The sequence below is a fragment of the Muntiacus reevesi genome, chromosome 2 (assembly GCF_963930625.1).
Source record: "Muntiacus reevesi chromosome 2, mMunRee1.1, whole genome shotgun sequence".
Taxonomy (NCBI): domain Eukaryota; kingdom Metazoa; phylum Chordata; class Mammalia; order Artiodactyla; family Cervidae; genus Muntiacus; species Muntiacus reevesi.
Genome location: NC_089250.1, coordinates 196,781,573 through 196,798,643, shown reverse-complemented (window position 1 = coordinate 196,798,643; position 17,071 = coordinate 196,781,573). Strand labels below are relative to the sequence as shown.

The window sequence follows — 17,071 nt, the reverse complement described above, 5'->3', positions numbered from 1 at the left end:
TTAAGCCCAAATCTGTAATCCATTTGTCTGAAATGGTTTAGGTGCAACCCCTTAGTGAGACTGGACCAGATGATCTTGGGAAGATTCTTGTAGTTTTAGGACTTCATGAAGTATAATAGCACCCCATTATTTCTGAGGCTCACAAACTTGGACATCTGATAGATTAAAGTTCAAATTATGAGTCTGATGCTTTTTTCGTTGACTTTGTGTTATCTAAGTTCTATATCTCAGGGCCTTCATCTGTGAAACAGAGATAATAATAGCTTATTTCACCAAATTTTGTGAGAATTAATTAGTATACTAAAAAGCAGTCTTCATAAATGATTATCATAGATATCAGGGATCAGGTAATTACACATAACCCTGACTAGAATGTAAATTGTTATACTTTAAATACATATATAAATGTAGACACATACAGATAAGTTCTATATCTTGGAATTTAGCCCAAAGAAATAATAAAAGGACAGGAGGAAATTTTAGCTATGGCATATTCATTGTAGTGTTTATTTTACTGGTGAAAATTTTAGAAATCATCTATTAACTAACAAAAGGCATAAAGAGTGGTGGAACCATACTATCTATTGCTATGTAGTAATTAAAAATTATGCTGTAGATAGGTATTAACTAACCTGAAAAGATGGCCACCCAAGATTACTCAGTGATAAAATTAAGTTACAAAATGGTATGTCAAAATTCACCCCTATTTTTGTTTTAATATTTGTATATTTATATAGCTAACTAACTAGCTAACTAATTTTCCAGCTATTCAAAGTGGTTTTTCCTGGATGATTAGAATATGAGTAAGTTCCTTTCTCCCCCATCCCTCTCCTCCTCCCTCCTCCCACCCTCCTTTTAAAATATTATTTTAATATCTTTATACTCTATTATTTTTGGACAATGTAATAAGTAAATTGCTGAAAAAAAAAATATATATATACACCCTCCCTCCTTAATACCCCTAACAAACCTGCACATCATAATGGGGAATTGCAGTTCCCAGGTAGCCAGGTTTGATTTTCATTGTCTTGGAAACTCTGCAAGTAAGTCCCTGTGGAAAGTATTAGACAGATTGGTAAAAAAGATTCAGCAGTGCAGGTCCTGACACAGTGCTGTAGTTGGTTCATGTTTGGTAGCTCCCTCTCTCCCTTTTCCCTGGCTTGTTCCCTTTTCCTGGAAATCCTAGAGGTTTCATTAAAGTGTTTGAAAAGCTTCTGATTGACTAAAAACTATTAATTAATGCATTGCAATCTCTTTAGAGGGGCCATACTTTAACAAGGAACTATGGATACCAAAAGTCCTTTAATATAGTGTGGGATTAAATTCTCTCCCATAAGAGGGAGAGCTCTACTTGAATCCTGAGATGAATTCTCCTATGGACATCTTGGTGTCCAAAGGAGCATCCCTAGACATGGTCTCCTGTGAATTGCTAGGAGCCCAGACATAACTCCATTGTCCTCACCTACCCTTGCAATGTTCTTCCACATCACAGTGCTGCCATAAGCCCTCTCAGGAGCTCTGATGGGTCAGGGGACCCACTAACCATAAAAGGATGTGGATAGAAGAGTATAGAGGAGAAGGCAAGCACTGAGAGTCAAAGTAAGAACACTGGGGAAAAGAGTTGGGGGAAGTATTCCCCTGGTTGTTTGATAAGTGGCATAGTATGGAGCAATATGAGTTCACATTGTGGTCAGGGGACCCCAAAAGTTCCAAGAAGATATCTCAACAGATGAGGTGGGGCGGGGGGCTTAGTGGTTTCTCTTCTCTATCCCTTACTTCAATCTGAGCAGCTTGACATGTGCCTGACACATGTAATAAACTCAGGTCTCTGCCAAAACATTCCCCACTACAGAGGACTCTCCTGATGACACCACCTGAAACACTAGGCCATTATCCCACCTCTCTTCACCGTACCTGCTTCACTTGTCTCTGTAGAACTTTTCCTCATCTGGCCTGTCATTTATTTGTTTATATCTTTCTCCCCCATGACCACTAGAATGTGATCTCCATGAGAGCAGGAGCCTTGTTTGTTTATTTCTGCTGAATTGCCAATATCTCCCCCATAGTAGGTGCTTAATAAATATTTATATTTATTGAATAAGTATATGATAAATGGTGGCTCATATCTTTACTATCAAAGAGCCTTTGAAACCCATGAGTTTCACCAGCCCATGCTTTCCTAGAGTAAGTTTCCTACCGTTTCTGTCTGACCATAGAATTCCAGGATGTCCAGTCCTGTGTGAGCCTTCCATTTTTCCAGAGTGTCTGGAAGGAGGGACTCCCCACCACTGAAGCAACACTTTAGATGTGGGAACTTGTAACTGAGGAAGAGAAGAGAGATCAGTGTTCTCCTGAGCCTCCCTTGAACCAGACTCTGCCTAAGCCTAGAGTTGGATTCTAGGTGCTTTGACAATGAGATTGACTTTATGGGGGATATGCATGCTCAGAGGGTCACATAAATAAGCACACGTGTATGTCACAGAGGCAAGGCATGGCCAATAGACCATAGGCTCTTAACCCCCAAATCCCCATCACCTGGAAAGGTCCTGTAGTAGCAACATCCGGTAAACAATGGGTGCGCCTACCATGTAGTTAATTGGATAGCTGGACAGAACCTGGAAGAAGAGAGTTGAACTTAATCAGTAGCACAGTGATTATGGGTATGGGCTATGAAGCTACAGACTTAAACCTTAGCTTCTTTACTGGGTCTACTTCAGGCTAAATGAGCCCGATTTTCATGAACTCTCAAACCAAAAATGACAGATAAATGATTGCAAATTTTATTACAGAAAAAAGATCGATGACAGCTTTTTTTTTTTTTATCACGTCAGGCTGTTTCTTCCTGCCAATTGACTAACTTGTCCCTATGAATTCACCTTTTGATTTATATAAACCTCCAGTCACCAATAAGAGATCAGCTGGTATTGTAAACCAACTGTGTGGTCTTAACTGGTGGAGGTTAAGTCTTTAACCTGCTTAGACCAGTTTTACAATAGGTTAATGATCTCTGTTTGTTTCCAAGGCAAACCATTCAATATCACAGTAATCCAAGTCTATGCCCCAACCAGTAGTGCAGAAGAAGCTGAAGTTGAGCGATTCTATGAAGACCTACAGGAACTTCTAGAATTAACACCCCCAAAAAACATGTCTTTTTCATTATAGGGGACTTGAATGCAAAAGTAGGAAGTCAAGAAACACCTGGAGTAAGAGGCAAATTTGGCCTTGGAGTACAGAATGAAGCAGGGCAAAGGCTAATAGAGTGCTGCCAAGAGAATGCACTGGTCATAGCAAACACCCTCTTCCAGCAACACAAGAGAAGACTCTACACATGGACATCACCACATGGTCAACTCTGAAATCAGATTGATTATATTCTTTGCAGCCAAAGATGGAGAAGCTATATACAGTAAATGAAAACAAGACTGGGAGCTGACTGTGGCTCAGATCATGAACTCCTTATTGCCAAATTCAGGCTTAAACTGAAGAAAGTAGGGAAAACCACTAGACCATTCAGGTATGACCTAAATCAAATCCCTTACGATTATACAGTGGAAGTGAGAAATAGATTTAAGGGACTAGATCTGATAGACAGAGTGCCTGATGAACTATGGAAGGAATTTCGTGACATTGTACAGGAGACAGGGAGCAAGACTATTCCCAAGAAAAAGAAATGTAAAAAAAGCAAAATGGCTGTCTGAGGAGGCCTTATGAGTAATTGTGAAAAGAAGAGAAGCCAAAAGCAAAGGAGAAAAGGAAAGATATGCCCATTTGAATGCAGAGTTCCAAAGAATAGCAAGGAGAGATGAGAAAGCCTTCCTCACTCTCACCATTACTATTCAACATAGTGTTGGAAGTTTTGGCCACAACAATCAGAGCAGAAAAAGAAGTAAAAGGAATCCAGATAGGAAAAGAAGAAGTGAAACTCTCGCTGTTTGCAGATGACATGATCCTCTACATAGAAAATCCTAAAGACTCTTCCAGAAAATTACTAGAGCTAATCAATGAATATAGTAAAGTTACAGGATATAAAATTAACACACAGAAAATCCTTGCATTCCTATATACTAATACTGAAAAAACAGAAAGAGAAATTAAGGAAACAATATCATTCACCATTGCAACAAAAAGAATAAAATACTTAGGATTATATCTACCTAAAGAAACAAAAGACCTATACATAGAAAACTATAAAACACTGATGAAAGAAATCAAAGAGGACACAAACAGATGGTGAAGCATACCGTGTTCATGGATTGGAAGAAGCAATATTGTCAAAATGGCTATTCTACCCAAAGCAATCTATAGATTCAATGCAATCTCTATCAAGCTACCAACGGTATTTTTCACAGAACTAGAACAAATAATTTCACAATTTGTATGGAAATACAAAAAACCTCGAATAGCCAAAGTAATCTTGAGAAAGAAGAATGGAACTGGAGGAATCAACCTGCCTGACTTCAGTCTTTACTACAAAGCCACAGTCATCAAGACAGTGTGGTACTGGCACAAAGACAGAAATATAGATCAATGGAACAGAATAGAAAGCCCAGAGATAAATCTACAAACCTATGGACACCTTATCTTTGACAAAGGAGGCAAGGATATACAATGGAAAAAAGACAACCTCTTTAACAAGTGGTGCTGGGAAAACTGGTCAACCACTTGTAAAAGAATGAAACTAGAACACTTTCTAACATCATACACAAAAATAAACTCAAAATGGATTAAAGATCTAAATGTAAGACCAGAAACTATAAAACTCCTAGAGGAGAACATAGGCAAAACACTCTCTGACATAAATCACAGCAAGATCCTCTATGACCCACCTCCCAGAATATTGGAAATAAAAGCAAAACTAAACAAATGGGACCTAATGAAACTTAAAAGCTTTTGCACTACAAAGGAAACTATAAGTAAGGTGAAAAGACAACCCTCAGATTGGGAGAAAATAATAGCAAATGAAGAAACAGACAAAGGATTGATCTCAAAAATATACAAGCAACTCCTGCAGCTCAATTCCAGAGAAAAAAATGACCCAATCAAAAAATGGGCCAAAGAACTAAACAGACATTTCTCCAAAGAAGACATACAGATGGCTAACAAACATATGAAAAGATGCTCAACATCACTCATTACCAGAGAAATGCAAATCAAAACCACAATGAGGTACCATTACACCCCAGTCAGGATGGCTGCTATCCAAAAGTCTACAAGCAATAAATGCTGGAGAGGGTGTGGAGAAAAGGGAACGCTCTTACACTGTTGGTGGGAATGCAAACTAGTACAGCCACTATGGAAAACAGTGTGGAGATTTCTTAAAAAACTGGAAATAGAACTGCCATATGACCCAGCAATACCACTTCTGGGCATACACACTGAGGAAACCAGATCTGAAAGAGACACGTGCACCCCAATGTTCTTCACAGCACTGTTTATAATAGCCAGGACATGGAAGCAACCTAGATACTCATCAGCAGATGAATGGATAAGGAAGCTGTGGTACATATACACCATGGAATATTACTCAGCTGTTAAAAAGTATTCATTTGGATCAGTTCTAATGAGATGGATGAAACTGGAGCCCATTATACAGAGTGAAGTAAGCCAGAAAGATAAAGAACATTACAGCATACTAACACATATATATGGAATTTAGGAAGATGGTAATGATAACCCTATATGCAAAACAGAAAAAGAGACACAGAAGTACAGAACAGACTTTTGAACTCTGTGGGAGAAGGTGAGGGTGGGATGTTTTGAAAGAATAGCATGTATATTATCTATGGTGAAACAGATCACCAGCCCAGGTTGGATGCATGAGACAAGTGCTTGGGCCTGGTGCACTGGGAAGACCCAGAGGAATCGGATGGAGAGGGAGGTGGGAGGGGGGATTGGGATGCGGAATACGTGTAACTCTATGGCTGATTCATGTCAATGTATGACAAAACCCACTGCAATGTTGTGAAGTAATTAGCCTCCAAATTAAAAAAAAAAAATCTTTCAAAAGTAAAAAAAAAAGAAAAGAAAAGGAAAGAAAGCCTTCCTCAGTGATCAGTGCAAAGAAATAGAGGAAAACAATAGAATGGGAAAGACTAGAGATCTCTTCAAGAAAATCAAGGATACCAAGAGAGCATTTCATGCTAAGATGGGCACAATAAAGGACAGAAATGGTATGGACCTAACAGAAGCAGAAGATATTAAGAAGAGGTGGCAAGAATACACAGAAGAACTGTACAAAAAAGATTTTCATGACCCAGATAATCACGATGGTGTGATCACTCACCTGGAGCCAGACATCCTGGAATGTGAAGTCAAGTGGGCCTTAGGAAGCATCACTACGAACAAAGCTAGTGGATGTGATGGAATTTCAGTTGAGCTATTTCAAATCCTGAAAGATGATGCACTCAATATGCCAACACATTTGGGAAACTCAGCAGTGGCCACAGGACTGGAAAAGGTCAGTTTTCATTCCAATCCCTAAGAAAGGCAATGCCAAAGAATGCTCAAACTACCGCACAATTGTACTCATCTCACAAGCTAGCTAAGTAATACTCAAAATTCTCCAAGCCAGGCTTCAGCAATACATGAACTGTGAACTACCAGATGTTCAAGCTGGCTTTAGAAAAGGCAGAGATCAAGTTGCCAACATCTGCTGTATCATCAAAAAAACAAGAGAGTTCCAGAAAAACATCTATTTCTCCTTTATTGACTATGCCAAAGCCTTTGACTGTGTGGATCACAATAAACTGTGGAAAATTCTGAAAGAGATGGGAATACCAGACCACCTGACCTGCCTCTTGAGAAATCTGTATGCAGGTCAGAAATCAACAGTTAGAACTGGACATGGAACAACAGACTAGTTCCAAATAGGAAAAGGAGTACATCAAGGCTGTATATTTTCACCCTGTTTATTTAACTTATATGCAGAGTACATCGTGAAAAATGCTGGGCTGGATGAAGTACAAGCTGGAATCAAGATTGCAGAAGAAATATCAATAACCTCAGATATGCAAATGACACCACCCTTATGACAGAAAGTGAAGAAGAACTAGAGAGCCTCTTGATGAAAGTGAAGGAGGAGAGTGAAAAAGTTGGCTTAAAGCTCAACATTCAGAAAACTGATCATGGCATCCAGTCCCATCACTTTGTGGCAAATAGATGGAGAAACAGTAGAAACAGTGGCAGACTTAATTTTGGGGAGCTCTAAAATCACTGCAGATAGTGATCGCAGCCATGAAATAAAAAGACGCTCACTCCTTCGAAGAAAAGTTATGACCAAACTAAACAGCATAGTCAAAAGCAGAGGTATTACTTTGCCAACAAAGGTCCATCTAGTCTAGGCTATGGTTTTTCCAGTGGTCATGTATGGATGTGACAGTTGGACTATAAAGAAAGCTGAGCACTGAAGAATTGATGCTTTGAACTGTGGTGTTGGAGGACACTGTTGAGAGTCCCTTGGACAGCAAGGAGATCCAACCAGTCCATCCTAAAGGAAATCAGTCCTGAATATTCACTGGAAGGACTGATGTTGAAGCTGAGACTCCAGTACTTTGGCCACCTGATGCGAAGAGTTGACTTGTTGGAAAAGACCCTGATGCTGGGAAAGATTGAAGGCAAGAGGAGAAGGGGATGACAGAAAATGAGATGGTTGGATGTCATCACTGTCTCATTGGGCATGATTTTGAGTAAACTCCAGGAGTTGGTGATGGACAGGGAAGCCTGGCGTGCTGCAGTCCATGAGGTCGCAAAGAGTCATACATGACTGAGTGACTGAACTGAACTGAATCCCAGCCTTATTTTCCCCAAAATATTTTTGGGACATCATTCAGGTAGAAAGTGCTTTTAAAAGTTAGAAGCACCTATAGACATTTTGGATGTGCTATGAAAAAGAAGCTACTACTGAGTACTTGCCAGGAGCTGTGCTCTCTCATTTAATTCCCTCTATAACCTGATGGAGTTTGTATTATCATCCCCACTTTACAGAGGATTGAGTAATTTGTCCAAAGTCACACAATCAGCAAATAGCAGCACTAACGTTTGCAGGCTATACTTTTTAGTAATACCACCTTCATGGATTTCCCTGGGGGCTCAATGCTAAAGAATCCACCTGCAATGTAGGAGACACAGGTTTGATCCCTGGGTCTGGAAGATACCCTGGAGAAGGAAGTGGCAATCCACTCTGGTATTTTTGCCTGGGAAATCCCATAGACAGAGGAGGCTGGCGGGCTACAGTCCATGGGGTTGAAAAAGAGTTAGACACAACTGAGAGACTAAACAACAACAATAACACCACATTTTCCCCATGCTTTGCTTTGTACAGAATTTGTTACAAAGAATGGTTTAGACAAAACATCTAAAAAAATTGGTAATGTTAACACATCATGTAATTATTTCCTCTGAGTACTTTTAAGGTACTGGTTTAAGAGATGGAAATTATCTCACTTCCCTTATTGCCTTGCCTTACAGGAAGCTCAACATGCAATTATCTACTTATTTGCTTTACCCACTTATTTGCAATTACTTATTTGCTTCCTTTCCTTAGTCTTCCCACTCACTCACCCCACATCTTCAGCCTATATTTTCCTAATAAGCTTTATAATTTTACATTTGTTCCATGCTTTTCTTCTATTTGTGACTCTTTATAAAAGCCACTTCAAATCTTTTGAGGAAGAAGGCAGAATAAGAATTTGTTTAAAACAGAAAATGACAGAATCATATAAAGAGAATCTCTTGAGAGACTGCAGAGCTTGCCTGGTCTCTTGACCTTTGAAGATGTCATCTATGCCTCAGTTTGCTCCTGGTATCTCTACTGCCAGTCAAACAGAAATCTGAGTCATTAACCGCTACAGAGATCTGGAGGGCCCAGGGTGTTAATTGCCCACTCTCTATCACAAATGAATTCCAAATAGGGTGTGCCTTTGCAAACAAAATGAATCTATTTCCATTGCTTTGTTGCTCCAGGATCATGCAGTTTGTAGATTTTATTTAATGGTTACCCCATCAAGTTCCACAGGAAGAACTCTTATTTATTCTTCAAAATTCCTCATAGATAATAATCCCAGACTGAAAATTACCCTAATGTCCATCAATAATAGGATGGTAAGAGAAACTGTGATAGATCCACAGAATGGAACACTATACAAACTTCTAATATGTGCAGTAATATGGACAGTATTCACAGAGAATATATTGAGTGAAAGAAGTCAGACACAAAAGATTACATGAAGTTCAAGAAGAGGCAAAGTAAATCTATGGTGATAGAGGTTAACAATAAATAATCTATGAAGTGTGAACAATGACATGAGGGGTATGGCCTCTTTCTGCAATGCAGGTAATGTTTTATATCTTGATCTGATGGTGATTACATGGGTATCTGTTATGGACTGAATGTTGTGTGTCCCCACAATCCATACGTTGAAGCCCTAACCCCCAGTGTGATGGCATTTAGAAGTAAGTCCTTTAGAAGACAATTAGGTTTAGATGCAGTCATGAGGGTGGGTCCCTCATTGTGAGATTATTGTCTTTATAAGAAAAGGAAGAAATACAAGGGCTCACTCTCTTTACCATATGAGGATATAGCAAGTAGGCAGCCAGGAAGAGAGTTCTTACCAAGAACCCAACTATATCGGCACCTTGATCTCAGATTCCCAGGATAATGAGGAAATAAATGTTTGTTGTTTAAGCCACCCATTCTGTGGAATTCTGTATAGCAGCATGAGTGACTAATAAAATATCTAACACATATAAATCATTTTCAAGCTACACACTTAAAATGGTTACACTCTAGGCACACACATACACACATGCACAAAGACAGCATCATCTCTAATAGTCCATCCCTCTGTTTTACACTCAGTTCATGGTCATCTATCTGATACTTGATACCAGAGCAAGGGCCCGTTAAATATGTGTTAAATGAAGGCATGACCCATGATGCTTGTCTCCTGAATATAGTCCTTTTAATTGTGTATGTGTCTGTCTCCTTTCCCAGACCATGAATTTCATTCGGGCAGGAACCATTTCCATCTTGCTTACTGAACACTTTGTATCCGCATGGCCAAGCTTAGTAAAAATTGGATGAATTGAAATAAACTTCAAAATGGGCTCACTCTGACCATCCTGTGCAAACTGGATCTTCTTTTACCTTTAGAATGATCACTGGATCAAACTTTGGCAAGAGATGGATAAATGTGCATGCTCCTGATGTCCAGGGTTCTAGAAGTGAGCCCAAAATGTTCACTATCCAAGCTGTGTCCGATATAGGCCATATTATGTCAGAGGCTTGCAGGTCTGTCCATTTTCTGAGAACATAGAGGAAAAACATATGTGAGTGCACGTGGGTGTGAATGGAGCATGAGTATGTATATACATTGGTAGAGGTAGGTATGTGTGCAGAGGAGTGTGTGTACCTGAATGCTTGTGTATGTGTGTAGGTATGTTAAGGTAGAAGCAAGCAGGGGAAAGGAGAGTTGTTCTATCTCAAGAGCAGGTGCCTATTCAGAAGCTGTGACTCCAGCTCCCATGACTGAACAGCAAATTGGGTCTCTTTTCCATTTTAACTCCAGTATTGAGTACAGCTTTTGGCCTGTGGTAACCACTTAGGAAATGTTTACTAACAAAAGACACCTAGTGAGTATTCTAAGAAGTGGCCTTGCCTGCAAGTTGAACTTTGACTGCATAGACCTTGGTTGGTTTCTTTTTTTGAGCATCATGAATTGCCTGAGCACAACTGAGGGTCTCACACAGAGTGACACTTGTACCCTTTCTCTTTTTAGGTCAGAATTTAAAGTATTAAGCTTGTCTTAATGCAAAAATAATTTAAGCTGCATAGAAAGAACTTCCTTGTGGCTGAGAATTTTCATAGAATATGTCCCATCCTAAAGATGATTGCTACTTTCTCCCACATCCAGCTATGTAGAGAAATTAGGTCTTAGCCAAATGGAATCAAATTTTGGAGAGTGAGTGGGAATTTAATATATTAGCTACATTTATTTATCTTTCCATCTTTTGAAACTATGTTTTACTTACCATAGCTCTTCTATTAAATAATTTCTATGAAATTTAAGGGCTCATAGAGAGGACATTTAAGTTTTTGAGGTTTTTTGCATTAAAGCATTTTTCTAGTTCTAATAATAAGATTAACATGGCAAGCAGGATCTACTGAAAAAACCCAGATCTCTTGTTATCATTGCATGACAATCTTAGCACACTATTTTCTGACTTCACTGATGGGATTGATGTAGAGTGAAAGAAAAGCCTAAATGATGAGATCTGAGATACAGAAATTCTGAGATCTCAGTTCATCTTATCAATCCAATTACAGATCCTTATGTAATGAATTTGAAAAGTAATTTGCTACTGACAAAAACAGCCTCTTGGAATGTGGACAGCATCAAAGAAAATTACTAACATTCCAAAGAACAAGATAAAGATCTATCTCGGGGGGGGGGGGGGGGGGATGCATATAAACCTTGTGCTAAGCACTCAAGCTAGTAGATACACTACTCAAAGCACTGAAGAGGTTTTGTGATCCCTTGTTATCTACGACAGAAATGTCCTATCACAGGTCACTGAATACCCAGCTTGCTAAGCCATGTTCCCTCCTGCCCCACTTCCCAACTCTGTTTCTCGGAAGTGCCACATGGTAACCTACCTATTCCAAGAGAACTGAATTTGAGATCAGAAAAATCTCAAGGCCTGGTCATGTAGTTTCCAGAGGGAAAGGACCCTTCTTACCCAGCATCCATCTTGGCCTTTATTCCCAGGCTTGAGTGGGAGTGTTCCGCCATCTTAGGAAGGCCACTAGTTCCACTGGTGAAGTAGATGGCAGCTGCTTCTTGGCTCCCAGTCTCCACAGAGCAGTGGGTAGTAGATGCTTTCCTGACAACAGTGGCACAGATTGTCACCTAATAAGATCTGCCCTGGGCCCCAGATGTCCTGGTAACTCATGTCTTCCCATCTTCCCTCATACTGGAGAGGCAAGTCAGCTGACCCACTCTAGAAGGGAGGCTTATGAGTGGATAAGATTGTGAGACTTTGAGTCAGTCAGACTTAGGTTTGAACACCACTCAAACTTGATACTTTGTTAACCATGTCACTCTAGGTGATTTATTTAACTTCTCTGAGTCTCATTTCCCATAGCTGAGATACAGGATCAACATAACACCCATCTCAGAGTTATTGAGAAAGTTAACTTTAACAAAAAGGAAATGGCAACTTGCTTTGAGAACTCAGTGAATGTTAATTTGTTTGTTGTTGGAAGCCACAGCATGACAGCAAGTACACAGGAGATGCTCAATTAGGGTGAATTTTCCCAATCTACCCTCTTCTATTCCCTAGAAGCATTTACTCCTCTTTGGAGTCTCTCAAAGGTGCTGTTATGTTGTCTATTTCCCTGACAGTTATATTAAATACTATAACATTAGAAAGAAAAAGCTTACACTCTCCCTAGAAATTTCCTAAGGTATTGCCTCTAGTGTGGAGATTTCAGACATATGAAAGGGAGACTCATTCTCCTGACCAATCATGTTATAGACTGCTGGCAGCCTCACTTAGGGATGCAGAAGATGGGAAAAGGAGTCTGGAAACCCTGTGTATCAGCCATCTCATGTGTTTTACCACATACCCTCTCAGCTTTACCTCTTATTCCACACAGCCAAAATCTCTGGGTGAGTTCCAGCCCACTTGCTGTAGCTTCTACTGTGAGCCACAGGTGAGGCACCCTGTGACTCTGACCTTCATTCTCTGACACCACCATGGCATGGGACTCTGAGCCTATCCTGCATGCATGTATGTGCAGCCCAGAGTGTGGGGTAAATAACATCCCTGGGCAGCCCTCTATACATGGAGGTTAAGGGCTGATGGGTCAATGTTTGTCAGTCTGTTAGTAGACAATCCTGGGAGGCATTCTGTGTGTTCCTCAAAAGGTCCCTGCAGATCAAGGCCCACTTACGCTGTGCAATGACTCAATAATAAAGATAACAAACTCTATATTAACTCTTACTTCTTTCCTGCTTAACTTTCCCACATCTTACACACTGCTCCTCAGACTTCCCAAATAAAGAACCTGCACATAAGTGCTTGGTTCAGTTTCCATCTTTGATAAAAGCTCAGGCTAAGACATGTTAATGGCCTTCCTTGGTGCCTCAGTGGTACAGAATCCACCTGCCAATGCAGGAGATGTGGGTTCGGTCCCTGGGCTGGGAAGATTCCCTGGAGAAGGAAATGGCAACCCACTCCTGTGTTCTTGCCTGGGAAATCCAGTGGACAGAGGAACCTGGTGAGCTACAGTCCATGGGGTCACAAAAGAATTGGACACAACTTAGTGACTAAACAACAAGACATGTAGATACTCACCACAGCAGTGTCTTGAAGTCCAGCCACCCATCCCGGCTTTTCTCAGACACCAGTAGCTTCGTTTTCAGAGAAGGACACTCAGATGCCACAGTGTCCACTATCTCGGCCACCTCATCCCCAGCCACAATAGCCCTGGCCTTAGACACCTGCAGCCTATAGAGAATGTCTTTGGCTTTCATCTGGATGGTCCCGGGCATGAAGACAAGACCTGGAAAATGTCAAATGGCTTAGAGAGAGAACTGGAAGGGATGGTTGATTTCTCCCCTAGAGAATCCTGATATGAGCAGCCAGTGGGGAGCAGCTGGGTTAGGGGAGGTTGGGGCGGTGATGACCAATGGGGAGTATCAATAATAAAGGAACTGGGGGCCAGAGAGTGATTTAAACACAGATGTCCCTGGGGTTGTCAGAGTTGTAAGGAGTCTACTGAGACTGAGAGAAACCAAACTGCCTGATGCTACGCCATTGGTAGTCTAAGGGCACACACACACACACACACACTGCCCTATAGAAGTTTGCTATATCCAAACACTCATATATAGTAACTAAAATAATAGAGCCTTAAAAGAACTTGGAATTGTCCATGCGATACCACGGTGCTCAAGGTCCTGACTATCTCAAGCACGGGACACTGAATTTTCTTTGGGAAGAGCACTCTTAGGTTTTTGTTTTCTATCTTGATGAGAATTTTATGACTTTGCTTTATGCTTCTGGAGAATAATTAGACTGTTTCTCACCTTTCGTAAAGCTTTTCTCACATGCTCTTCCTGGTCATTAGTTTCCACCTCTGGCTTACTCTCTCTCACTCTCAACACTTCAGGATCCACACTGCAAACCTGTTACCACCTCAACTGCCCCTCCATCTCCTGCTCTGAGTTCTCCTCCCCTTCAGACCATTATCTCTCAGCGTGTCACTTCGTGTCACTTTTCTCTCATGGCCTGCTCACTCCTCCCATGGGCTACTTGCTTCTACAGTTGTGTTCAGATTCCTCTGATAACTCTTACTTCCTTAGTGCAATCACATTTTTCTCCTTATTGATGAGAATGCTTGTGTGTGTGAAGAAGGCCAGGAAAGGTAAGTTGTAAATGAGGGATACTGGTGTTTCTTGAGGCTCTTTCACTTCTCATCTCTTACATCTAAAAATTGATAACTCTTAAATTTCTATCTGCATCTCAGCTGTTATGCCCTTAAATCCCAGCTAGTCACTTCTCATCCCTTCTTTTTATCCATATATTTAAAAAATTGAGATATAACTGACATACAATAATTTATTTATTTGAAGTATACAACTTGATGATTTGATATACCTATATACTAGAAATGAATATCACAATAAATTAATAAATAATAATAAATAAAAACAAATAATCAGTAAAGACTACCTTATGTCATCTATCACCATACATGATTATACTTATTTTTTATCTTGTGATGAGAATGTTTTGATTCTACTCTGTACAATACATATTATTAACTACAGTGATCATGTTTTACATTATATACCTAGGACATGTTTATCTTATAACTAGAACTTCTCCCCCCTTCTTGAACATTACTTGGGTACCCCTAACTCAACAGCTCACAAATTGAACTTGTCATCTTTCCCTGATACCCCATAGCTGCTTCTCACTGTGAAAAAGACCACTGCACCCACCCAGTTGCCTGAGTGACTCTGATTTTCTCCATCTCCCATGACTTCTTCCTCTACCTTATGTCATTCAACAAAAAAACTTGCGATCAGTTTTCTCAAATCCAACCACTTAACTCCATTTCTACGTCCCCATTCAAATTGAAATCACTATAATTCTTTGTCTCTTATTTGAATTCCCCAACCCCATTCTATCCCTCCTTCATCCCATTCTCCATGTACCATCCAGAGTCACCATCTATACACAGAAAACAGTCATGTCATGCAACCAGTTTATGATTTCCATTCCTCACTGCATAAGGACCTGGTAGCCTTCCCTCGCCATGGCTTACAAGGTTCTGCCAGTTTAGCACCTGTCCTTCTCTCCAGACCCATTTGCCATTACTTTCTCTTTGCTGCCTGGTCTGTAGGCACACAAACCATCATTCCAGGTTCTTTCATAATTTTCAGATTCCCCTCCCCTCTACTGTTCCCTCTGCTTGGAGCACTCCTCTCTTCCTCCTTTCCTGGTCAAACCCTACTTGTCCTTCAACTCTCAGACTAAACACTACTTCTACTAAGACTTCTGTGAACCCCTCAGATTAGTCTGTTTGGGTCTCCTTTTATAGCAAAGATCAGCAATTTTTTTCTACAAAAGGCCAAGCAAATATCAAATATCTTAGACTTTATATGCCAGAGGCTCTCTTGCCAAACTATATTAGTCTGTTATTATAGTGCCAAAACAATCACAGATAATATACAAACAGGGCATGACTGGGTTCCAATAAAACTTCTTATTTATAAAAACAAGCTGTGGGCTGGATTTGCCCAATAGGTCATAGTTTGACAAATATTTTGTATAGGTTCTTATAGAACCTCATGCCACTTATCAAAATTGTGATTCAATAATTATATATGCGATTAATAATTTAAAGTAGCTGTCTTTCTCCAGAGACCTGTGAGTCCCATACATAGACTCGGTTTCCTTTACCCTGTACTAGCAACCTCTTAGCAGAGTTCTTAGGGCACAGTTTGCTTCAATAAATAGAAGAACGGTGGTGTCTCTATATGAGGAGGGACCACATGATAGGTGAAGGGGGCATCTTTTGGGAGGAGTGGTTGCATTTCTCGGCTGCCAGTTTCTTTCACAAGGGAGCCATTGCCCAGCTCAGGTGGTCAATCACCAACCTGCCCGCATGCAGCCAAGGATCACCAGCCACCACTCAGGCACTCGGGGCAGTACCACTGTCACACGGTCCCCACGCTGCAGCCCACATGGCCCTGAGAAGACATTGGCTGTTCGTTGACTGAGTTCACTCAGTTGGCTGAAGTTCCACTTTACCTCATCCCCAGTGCCACTCACCCACCACAGGGCTGGGCCAGGAGGTCGCTTGCCAGCCTGAAGAAAGAGAAAGCCTAATGACTAAGGTGGGCTGGTACACAAGCATGTAGAATAAATTCCCATCTTGGAACTGCCACAGCAGTACTTAATAGGCTTTTTGATCCCAGGACTCCTATACACTCTTACGAAGTATTACAATCCTAGAGAGCTTTATTTATAAGCACTTTATTAATATCTCTCAATGTTTATTATGTTAGAAATTAAACTGAGAAATTATATATGTGTGTGAATAAATCCATCATTGTTGTTGTTGCTCAGTCGCTAAGTCATGTCCAACTCTTTGCGACCCCATGGACTGCAGCAAGCCCAGCTTCCCTGTCCTTCATTATCTCCTGGAGTTTGCTCAAAGTCATGTGCAGATTTGGTGATGCCATCCAACCATCTCACCTGCTGTCATTCCCTTCTCCTTCTGCCCTCAATCTTTTCCTGTACCAAGATCTTTTCCAATGAATTGGCTCTTCACATTTGGTGGCCAAAGTATTGGAGCTTCAGTTTTAAATATAACAGCAATAAGTCCATCATATATTAACACAAATAAGCTATGTTTTATTGAAGAAGTAAGTATACTTTCTGAAACAAACAAAATATAATGAGAAGAGAGGCATCATTTTATATTTTTTAAAATCTTTTTAGTATCTCCCTTAATAGAAGACAATTGGATTCCTTTATTTTTCTGTATTTATTTTGT

General features: G+C 40.3%; 1 protein-coding gene across 1 annotated transcript in view; it reads right to left on the bottom strand.

Annotated features, from left to right (window-relative positions):
- Nucleotides 1-17,071, bottom strand: part of LOC136158506 (acyl-coenzyme A synthetase ACSM2B, mitochondrial-like) — a 29,719-nt gene that overhangs the window by 8,359 nt on the left and 4,289 nt on the right. The window contains exons 3-9 of the mRNA XM_065920312.1: nucleotides 16,170-16,380; nucleotides 13,357-13,564; nucleotides 11,737-11,880; nucleotides 10,145-10,301; nucleotides 2,536-2,615; nucleotides 2,198-2,321; nucleotides 971-1,051 (exon numbers count right to left, since the gene is read on the bottom strand). Coding sequence (XP_065776384.1) covers nucleotides 971-1,051; nucleotides 2,198-2,321; nucleotides 2,536-2,615; nucleotides 10,145-10,301; nucleotides 11,737-11,880; nucleotides 13,357-13,564; nucleotides 16,170-16,380 — 1,005 coding nt within the window. The remainder of the gene's footprint in view (nucleotides 1-970; nucleotides 1,052-2,197; nucleotides 2,322-2,535; nucleotides 2,616-10,144; nucleotides 10,302-11,736; nucleotides 11,881-13,356; nucleotides 13,565-16,169; nucleotides 16,381-17,071) is intronic.